Consider the following 8,893-nt stretch of genomic DNA (forward strand, 5'->3'; position numbering starts at 1 on the left):
GTAAACGGTAATGCGTCTTGGTGGGGGGGGGGGGGGGGGGGGGGGGGAGGGGTAAAGAAAAGCGTGGTCAGGCGTTGGGAGGACCTATTTGAGACACCGCTCGAAGTAGGTGGCGCCCACGTACCCGCCCCGGAGCGACCGCTGCACGTTCTGCTCAAACAGCCGTCGGTTCGTCTGCAACACCTCTGCCGCCTCTTTGTTCAACGGGTCCTCCGGATTGGGCTCCTAAGACAAGAGCTGGGGGGGGGGGGGGGGGGCGGGGTGAGAAGTGGAGAGAAAACTTAGTTTAAAAACCGTAGGTTTTTCACTAGAAATACATCCATGATGGAGTTTATACTTACTAGAAATAGATACTGTAGTCCATATATGATGGAGTTTACTGTCAACACAGGCTTCCAGTCCTCTCTGGCAGGAAGAAATGAGGACGTCAATAAAGTGATGCTGATTGTGTTACGATGAATATAGAACCCTGCCATCATATGTATGTGATTACGTGTGAGAGAGAGATTGTTCTTGTGTGTGTGTGTGTGTGTGTGTGTGTACCTTAAGATATTTAGGCAGACGTTTCCCTCCAGGTCGATGTTAGGGTGGTACACCATGGTCTCACATTTCACCTTGGGTGGATCGTGGGGGTAACCCTGTCCTACCTGCACAACACAGCAACACACGAGGAGCAGAATGAGTTATTACCACGTTACTACCATGTTATTAACGGACTGTCACTCATTCCATGAATTGTTACTACCATGTTACTACCATGTTGTTACTACCATGTTAGTACCATGTTATTAATGGACCGTCATTCAATCCATGTATCTGTTCTCCAGCCTTCTCCACAAGGTGGGCACCTGCTCACTATCCTCATGGATGTAACCACTGATCTCGATCTATATCTAGACAGACCAGTGGATGTAACAGCATTGGATTGCTGTAATCATTGTCTGTGTCTCTGTGAAATGTCTTAAAAAAAAAAACTTAAAATCACTACATAATTCATCCAATGCTTTTAAAGAGGAGGAGGGTGAACAGGTGCACAACGTCAAGGACAATGGTAGAGAGTTGGATCGCAGCCCTGTGGTCCTGGGCCCTGTACATATACATTATGGTTTGCTTCTTTCCTTCCTTCCTTCTTTCCTTCTTTCCTTCAACTAATCACTGATGTAACACGATTGGATTGGTCCAAGCAAACTTGCTTTCACCAATGAAATCGTGTCTGAAGATTTCTTCGAGGAAGGAAGGAAGGAAGGAAGGAAGGAAGGAAGAGTGGGCCCTATTCTGTCCACCTTCTCTGGTCTTACCTTAAAGCTGAAGACAAATTTGCCGCCTTTGTAAAAGCCCTGAAACAGAGAGAAGAGGACATATTCACACATGACATGGTGTCTCTGAATGTTCACAACAACACACCTCTACTGGAGGTCAAGCATGACATCATCATTATGTCTGTCTGAACAACAGAGCTCCACTACAGCAGGGATTCTCCATTCCAAAGGACAGCCCATTTATATTCCAGAACAGCACACACACACACACACACACACAAAGAGTTTGGGGATTAGTTCACTAGTTGAATCTGGTGAGTTAATGCTGGGCTGGAACACAAACAGAACATGCAGTCTTTGGGTTCCTCAGGGCTGGGCTAGGGCCTTGGGGCTAGGCTAGGAGTTAGGGCTAGGGGGCTAGGAGGCTAGGCTAGGTAGTTTGATTGTGGACACGGCCCGGCTCCTGACCTCGTCTGGCGAGATGATGAGTCTGAAGTTGAGCAGGTCATCACTCTCAGGGAAGTTAATCTCACACGTCTTTGGGAGGTTCAGCTCATTGATGTCTGGAAGACAATAGGAGAACACACAGAGGGGGAGAGAGACATCTTATCAATCACTAACACACATTCAGCTCCGTCTGCTCTACATACAACACAGAGAAGAGGGGAGATGTCAAAACACTTAATAACAGGCAGAAGGGGAGTGTTGGTTGTATTGTGGATCTGAGAGGGATGGACAAGCGAAGATTCCACCTGGGCTTGGAAAAACATTCTGACACCTCACAGTTTGACTTTACCAATAGAAGGTCTTTTAACGCATATGCACACATCCTGACATTGCAGTTTTAGTAAATTCGGGACAGTTTGCCATTTTGGAGCCGGAGTCGAGAAAGAGTCCACTTCATCAACTCTGAAAGCAGGAATCGGAGTCGGGGTCGACACCCAAAATCCTGAAGTCGCTCACCACTAGGGTTAGGGGTACGGGGTTGTGATATGGGATTCATAGACAGACTGCAGCACTGCAAAGGTCTGACATTACGAGCCTGGAAGCTTTACCAAACAGTGATGTCACCATGGAGGGGATACTGAACCAGCCAACCATATCACCTTTCACCTCTCCCCTTCTACACACAGGGTTTCAGGAAAACGTCCTTGTTTTTTTAACTTATAATGACTGTTTATTCTCTCTGGGTTAACTCTTGAAACATTATTTTTAGTCCAGGACTAAGCATAATCTAGCTGGGTGTAGGAAAATAGCCCTGAATGTATGCCTTTGCAGAAAGATGTCCAGGCCCATAGCTAACTGTCTACAATGTCCATTTTAAGGCATGAATAGGCCTAAATGAGAACTTTATCATGGCTACACCTCCCCAACTGTGGATAAGCAGGGCACTTCCTCAAATTGGGCTACTAAATGCTCCTTTCACTGTTCTGGACATGGTTCAGATAGCTAGCAACTTCACGTCTGACAACCACTGCATTAACTGCAATGCTGACTAATGATAATCAAAGGTTACTTTTCAGTCATTCCGTAATAACAATATGAATCTTTCCTATTATGCAGTGACATAGGACATATTTTGGATATCCAAATGATTAACAATTAGCTAACCTAAGCTACCAAAGCTGAGTTAGCACCTAGACTAGGTGGCTAACATTTGACAGCTTGCTGGTCAGTGGGCGCAGGAGGACTAAGTTGGCTAGATAGTGTTTTTAACTAAAAAGCTGGCATCTATCAAGGTTGAAACATTGATAGTTTGTAATACAAGCAGCCACATGTGTTACTAATAGAAAGATTAATGTGGCTTGTCAAACTAGCCAACTAACAGAGTGCTGTTAAATGTTTGAGGCATCTTCTGGCTGCGACGTTTGCGTTTTTGTTTTCAAATATAGCCAGCTAGCTGACTGCTACTACAAGCTAGCCTGCTAGCTATCTTTGGCTGACGAGTGCCTCAGCCTTATGACAATGCATACCCACTCACGGTGTGATCGTGTTTATTTACCCTGTGGATTGACACGTCAATTCAAAATACATGTTAGTGATTTTAGGATACACACACAATTTTACAGCAGCTACCAGACACGTAGCTAGCTAGCCTGGTTACCTTTCTGTATTCGAAGCTGGGCCGCGCTTGCTTTTTTACCCCCGGCTCCTGTTCTGTTTCCTCCAGCAGATTCCTCGTCTTTCTTCTGCTGCTTCAGAGAAAAGAGCTTAATCATCTTCAATTATTTGATTATTGAAGATTTATAGTTCAGTTCCTTCAATTAGATATAGCTAGTTTTTGGTCTTCAATCTAGAGGGAGTCTAATTACTCTGTACAGCACCGTAATGTTGTTGGAGCCGGCGCGTCTCACCCACGGTATCGGAAGACTAGCCTAGTAGCCTAGCTAGATAGCAGCACTGCGTGAGACAGTGCGAGGCCAAGCCAAGGCAGCAGGCTGGAGTGGGAGAGGGGGGGGGGTATTCTGAAAACATTGAACCAGTTTGTTTCAGTTGTCTTCAGTAATATGTAATCATTCTATTGTCTGGCTACTCACATTCAGGAGTCAATCCAGAGTGCCATTTGAATAACCTAATCAAGCAGCAATTCACAACATCTAGGAACAGAAAAAAAATCACATCTGAACATTAATTGTGAATAAACATTTTAAAAATGGGTGTCATTACTTTGTTACACTTTGTGTGTGTGTGTGTGTGTGTGTGTGTGTGTGTGTTTACAGAATGAGAGACAGAATGTGTGTATGTGTGTGCCCGCGGGAGAGACAGAATGTATGTGTGTGTGTGTGTGTGAGAGAAAGAGAGGGAATGTACTGTAAAGTGCAGGAAAAGCACTCTTGTACTGTATGAAAGGTGCTATATAAATAAAGCTTGACTGACTGAGAGAGAGACAGCCAAAAGAAAGGTAGAGAGGAGGGGAGACACATCAATACAGCTCTTTCGTCTTCTGATTTCATATCCTCCTACCAGAACCATACCAGGGGTGTACGCACAGAACTCACACGCTGGACAGCTGCTACACAAACAGAAGTGTCAGGGATTAAAGTAATCAGAATGTACACCTCCACTAGGCCCTCATGATGTTGGTCAGATCTAGAAGAACTCAAGACATATTTACCACATATCTGGCACTGCCTTCAAGTTATGTTTAACTGACCAAAACAAACTGGACAACTGTTCTGCTTCCTGGACTGATTTATATTCGTGAATTATACTCTAGCATATTCAATTAGGCCCTCCAAATAGTTGAGCATTCAGTATGTTTCGATGCACAGCCTTGCATATTCATTGATTCAACATCCAGTGCACTCTTAGAAAAACACGATTATACCTTTTTCTACTGGGCTTGTCTCAAAGGTTTCCTCCAAAAGGGACAAGCCAAACATTTTAAAGCTTCTTCTTCTTTTTTTTTTTTTTTTTTTTTTTTTTTTCAAGAGTGTAGGTCTAACATGTTTCATTGATAAAATGGACTTGCACAGTCTGGCTGGTTAAACCCACAGTGGTTTAACAGGGTAACAGTAAACATGCGTTACAATGAGGTGAGATGTCTCATTTCCATAGAGACCATACAGGTGTACCCAGGCCACTAGCTCAGGTGTTCCTTGACCCCTTTGGACCTGAAATGAGAATATACCTGCAGTGCATGATGGTCTACATCAGAGCGTGATGTTACACCTCTCTGTAAAGCCTGTTATTGGGTCATAAACTATTCTGTCACGACCTCATTGGTCATGACCCAAACAAATATGAATGCTGATCAAACATAAGCCAACCTAAACAATGATGCTGAATGGTTGCACAACTTAAGAAAAATAAGCTTTTGTTTGAGTTTTTTTTTTTTTTTTTTTTTTTACAAAAATGTTAAATCTATTAAAAATGATACAGTACTCAAATACACTATAAATTCCCTCTCCATTCTAAAATACATTAATATATTTTCCCATCCTTCAGCTCCAAGACACACACACACACACACACACACACACACACACACACAAAATCACACAATCACACAATCCCTCTCTCTCTGATGGATAATTCACAGATCGCTTATAGATGTGTAGGTGTAGGTGTAAAGTTAAATACTTGTGTCTACTTCTGTGCTGCAGTCTGAATATGCTGAAGATATGCACTACAACTCCCATAATTCTACTGGATCCACTCATGACTGACGTTCTGAAGGGGAGGGGCAAGCATATTTTTCCTCCCCATATTTTATTTACTATATTTATTTATTTATTTCATTTTTTTCAAGACTAAAATGGAGAACGATTGCCAGTTATGTGCAACCAAGAACGTATGGACGATCAACCGCGTCTTCGAATGGAAGTAGCAAGTTATCTGACAAGCCAATGAAAAAAACCACAAAACAAGAATCACACAATAGAGAACGAGAACAATAGCCACGTTCGCCCGTCTATTCAGATTTCTCTTTCATTTTGACTATTTCTCTGGATTTACAAGAAACCCGCAGTAGGCATTGAAGCTGTGAAAGAAGATTGTTGTTTTTTTTCCCTTTCACAAAACGGTTTCTCTCATAATCATGTGCCATATTGCATGCTTTGAAGACCTCCAGAACACGTTGGAAGACGTGTGAGACACCAAGAAACGGGGAGAGGGCTCAAAGAAAGGAGTGAATGGCACAAAAAACGTTCTGCGCTACGTCTTATAATTTATAGTTATCGATCCATTCGGGAAGCGTTATATTTGAGTAATCTAGAGAACATTAGCCATAAGGAAGGCTAGCTTGCTAGCTATTCCTCTATCAACATGGAAAGCATGTGAACGTGCCACACGGGACACAGAAGCAACCAAGGAAAGGCTGCAGCCGGAGAAAGAAACAAGGAAGCGATCCTCTATCACAGCTAGCTAACTGTTAGCTAATATTATTTCTAATGCGCGACCAAGGAGTATGCGACTCGATACCAAGAGGTTAGTATTTAACACATAACGCTTTTCCAATAAATATTTTTTTTCTCCCAAGATTTGATCAGCTATCTTCTACATTGTTTATGGAAGATGCTGAGCAATATGATAAAGAGAAGGAGCATATTGCAGGGCAACGAATGGAGAGAGGAGATGACGGAGGAGTTTGTGTGTGTGTGTGTCTAATCAATTGAGATATTCTCTGATTTATCACATGCATTATAACATGTTATTACCTAACGTCTCATGTGTGCCAGACACCATGTAGGCAGTGAACCAGTGAAGCTATCTCACACTGAGGGATATTGGCTGCGCATCATTGTAGCTGGCTAGCAGTCGTTAGCCAGCCAATTCAATCTTGCGCTACAGGCCATGACTAGAGCAGCCATATCCGTAGAATGATCATTTCTCATACAACAAATACACATTCTGATGCACTGACGCAGGCATGGTCTTCCAAGACGCCAGGTGTGGGTTATTGCTAAAATACTAGATGCTTAGTCTGGTTGGCTAGCCAGCTAGCAAACACCTTATGTTGATGTAGTATGTTGTGTGCTAGTAGCTATAACAAGCTTCCTCGCCACAGCTACGCCAGGAAGACAGGAGTGTGTGAATGATTTGTTCCCTTCTCATGAATCAGATATGCGTATTTATTTAATTATTTACTATAAAACATTGCCAGTGAATGGAAGCACACTGCGCTAAAACACACCCATCCTTGGCTTAATTGGCAGGGAGTCCTTCTGGGAGACACTAATTGAAATGCTGTGTTGTGAATTCATCCAACGGTGTCCAAGGACCTGAGTGATGTTATTACATCTCAGTTCAGTTTCTGGAACCTCACCCCCTCTTTCTTTCTGTCTGCCTGCCTGCCTAACCCCCTCTCTCTCTCTCTCTCTCTCTCTGTGTGTGTGTGTGTGTGTGTGTGTGTGTGTGTGTGTCTCTCTCTCTCTCTCTCTCTAGAGAGATGCTTTGCTGTAGCTGTACAGTTCATTGCCACTGTATGCCCTCTGCTTTCCCTCCACCTCTAATATACTCAGTTGTTAATTCTCCAGCTAGCTGCCTGTCTTTCTATCAGTCAGTATAGATACCTGTCTCACAGTCAGTATAGAAACCTGTCTCACAGTCAGTCAGTATAGATACCTGTCTCAGTCCGTCAGCATAGATACCTGTCTCACAGTCAGTATAGAAACCTGTCTCACAGTCAGTCAGTATAGATACCTGTCTCAGTCCGTCAGTATAGATACCTGTCTCACAGTCAGTATAGAAACCTGTCTCACAGTCAGTCAGTATAGATACCTGTCTCAGTCCGTCAGCATAGATACCTGTCTCACAGTCTGTCAGCTTAGATACCTGTCTCACAGTCCGTCAGCGTAGATACCTGTCTCACAGTCCGTCAGCGTAGATACCTGTCTCACAGTCCGTCAGCGTAGATACCTGTCTCACAGTCAGTCAGTATAGAAACCTGTCTCACAGTCAGTCAGCTTAGATACCTGTCTCACAGTCAGTCAGCATAGATACCTGTCTCACAGTCCGTCAGTATAGATACCAGTCAGTCAGTTAGTATAGACACCTGTCTCACAGTCAGTATAGAAACCTGTCTCACAGTTCGTCAGCTTAGATACCTGTCTCACAGTCCGTCAGCGTAGATACCTGTCTCACAGTCCGTCAGCGTAGATACCTGTCTCACAGTCAGTCAGTATAGAAACCTGTCTCGCAGTCTGTCAGCTTAGATACCTGTCTCACAGTCCTTCAGTATAGATACCAGTCAGTCAGTTAGTATAGACACCTGTCTCACAGTCAGTATAGAAACCTGTCTCACAGTTCGTCAGCTTAGATACCTGTCTCACAGTCCGTCAGCGTAGATACCTGTCTCACAGTCCGTCAGCGTAGATACCTGTCTCACAGTCAGTCAGTATAGAAACCTGTCTCGCAGTCTGTCAGCTTAGATACCTGTCTCACAGTCCTTCAGTATAGATACCAGTCAGTCAGTTAGTATAGAAACCTGTCTCACAGTCAGTCAGCATAGAAACCTGTCTCACAGTCAGTATAGAAACCTGTTTTTCAGTCAGTCAGTATAGAAACCTGTCTCACAGTGCTAGTGCTGTAGCTGGAATGGATGCCCCTCCAGTAAGCAGACAGCTAGGCTCCATCACAGGCAGATGAGGGGGCTGCTACACACACACGGTCCAGGCTGCTATAGAAGACGTGGACATGTCTAGGGCTCCAATGATGGGCTGCTCTGTCAGAGGTCGTGTTGCCTTCTGCGCGTTAGGTTAGGACCCTGTAGTTGTGGTTGACAGGCTGTGTTTGGAGTCCTCATTGATGGGTCAGTCTCTCTCTCCCTCTCTCTCTCCACCTCCGTCTCTCTACCTCTCTCTCTCTGTCTTTCTCTCTCAGAGGACACTGATTCACAGCACGGGCGGCACTAAGCTAACATTTGCCCCTCTTTAACATTCAAACATACTCTCAGAGTTGAAGTGTATTTTTAGAGCCACACTACCTGCGTGACACTTCCTGACTTGTAGAGGACGTTTATAGTAAACCCAGAAGAGTGTTCCCTCATTCATTGGCCCGTTAGACAGACACACACCCATGGATGTAGGTAGGGCCGTCGTAGGAGTGATTGACAGGTAGGCCAAGTTCACAACAACAACTCCACTCCCTTTGGGTTGAATGTGAAGGCTTCTCTCTCTCTCTCTCTCTCTCTC

At 44.1% G+C, this 8,893-nt stretch overlaps 2 protein-coding genes across 2 annotated transcripts in view; one reads left to right on the top strand and one right to left on the bottom strand.

Annotated features, from left to right (window-relative positions):
• On the bottom strand, positions 1 to 3,620 carry ube2m (ubiquitin conjugating enzyme E2 M). The gene is made up of 6 exons (XM_083677827.1): positions 3,364 to 3,620; positions 1,728 to 1,822; positions 1,299 to 1,337; positions 544 to 647; positions 342 to 405; positions 1 to 225 (listed from the first exon to the last, which is right to left on the bottom strand). Exons 1-6 carry the CDS (start codon positions 3,476 to 3,478, stop codon positions 85 to 87), a joined length of 558 nt encoding a protein of 185 aa, XP_083533953.1. The 5' UTR covers positions 3,479 to 3,620; the 3' UTR covers positions 1 to 84.
• Positions 3,621 to 5,538: 1,918 nt separating this feature from the next.
• The window catches only part of fbxl19 (F-box and leucine rich repeat protein 19), a 13,022-nt gene continuing 9,667 nt past the window's right edge, over positions 5,539 to 8,893 (top strand). The window contains 1 exon segment of the mRNA XM_083677816.1: positions 5,539 to 6,188. The gene's annotated coding sequence lies outside the window, so the exon portion shown is untranslated.

This window comes from Argentina silus (genome assembly GCF_951799395.1).
Source record: "Argentina silus genome assembly, chromosome: 9".
NCBI classification, from domain to species: domain Eukaryota; kingdom Metazoa; phylum Chordata; class Actinopteri; order Argentiniformes; family Argentinidae; genus Argentina; species Argentina silus.

Coding starts and splice junctions, on each gene's coding strand:
- ube2m (XM_083677827.1), bottom strand. CDS start 3,478: ATGATTAAGCTCTTTTCTCTGAAGCAGCAGAAGAAAGACGAGGAATCT. Junction 1,823..3,363: donor CCAGCTTCGAATACAGAAAG/GTAACCAGGCTA, acceptor ATTGTCTTCCAG/ACATCAATGAGCTGAACCTC. Junction 406..543: donor GTCTGCCTAAATATCTTAAG/GTACACACACAC, acceptor TCTTCCTGCCAG/AGAGGACTGGAAGCCTGTGT.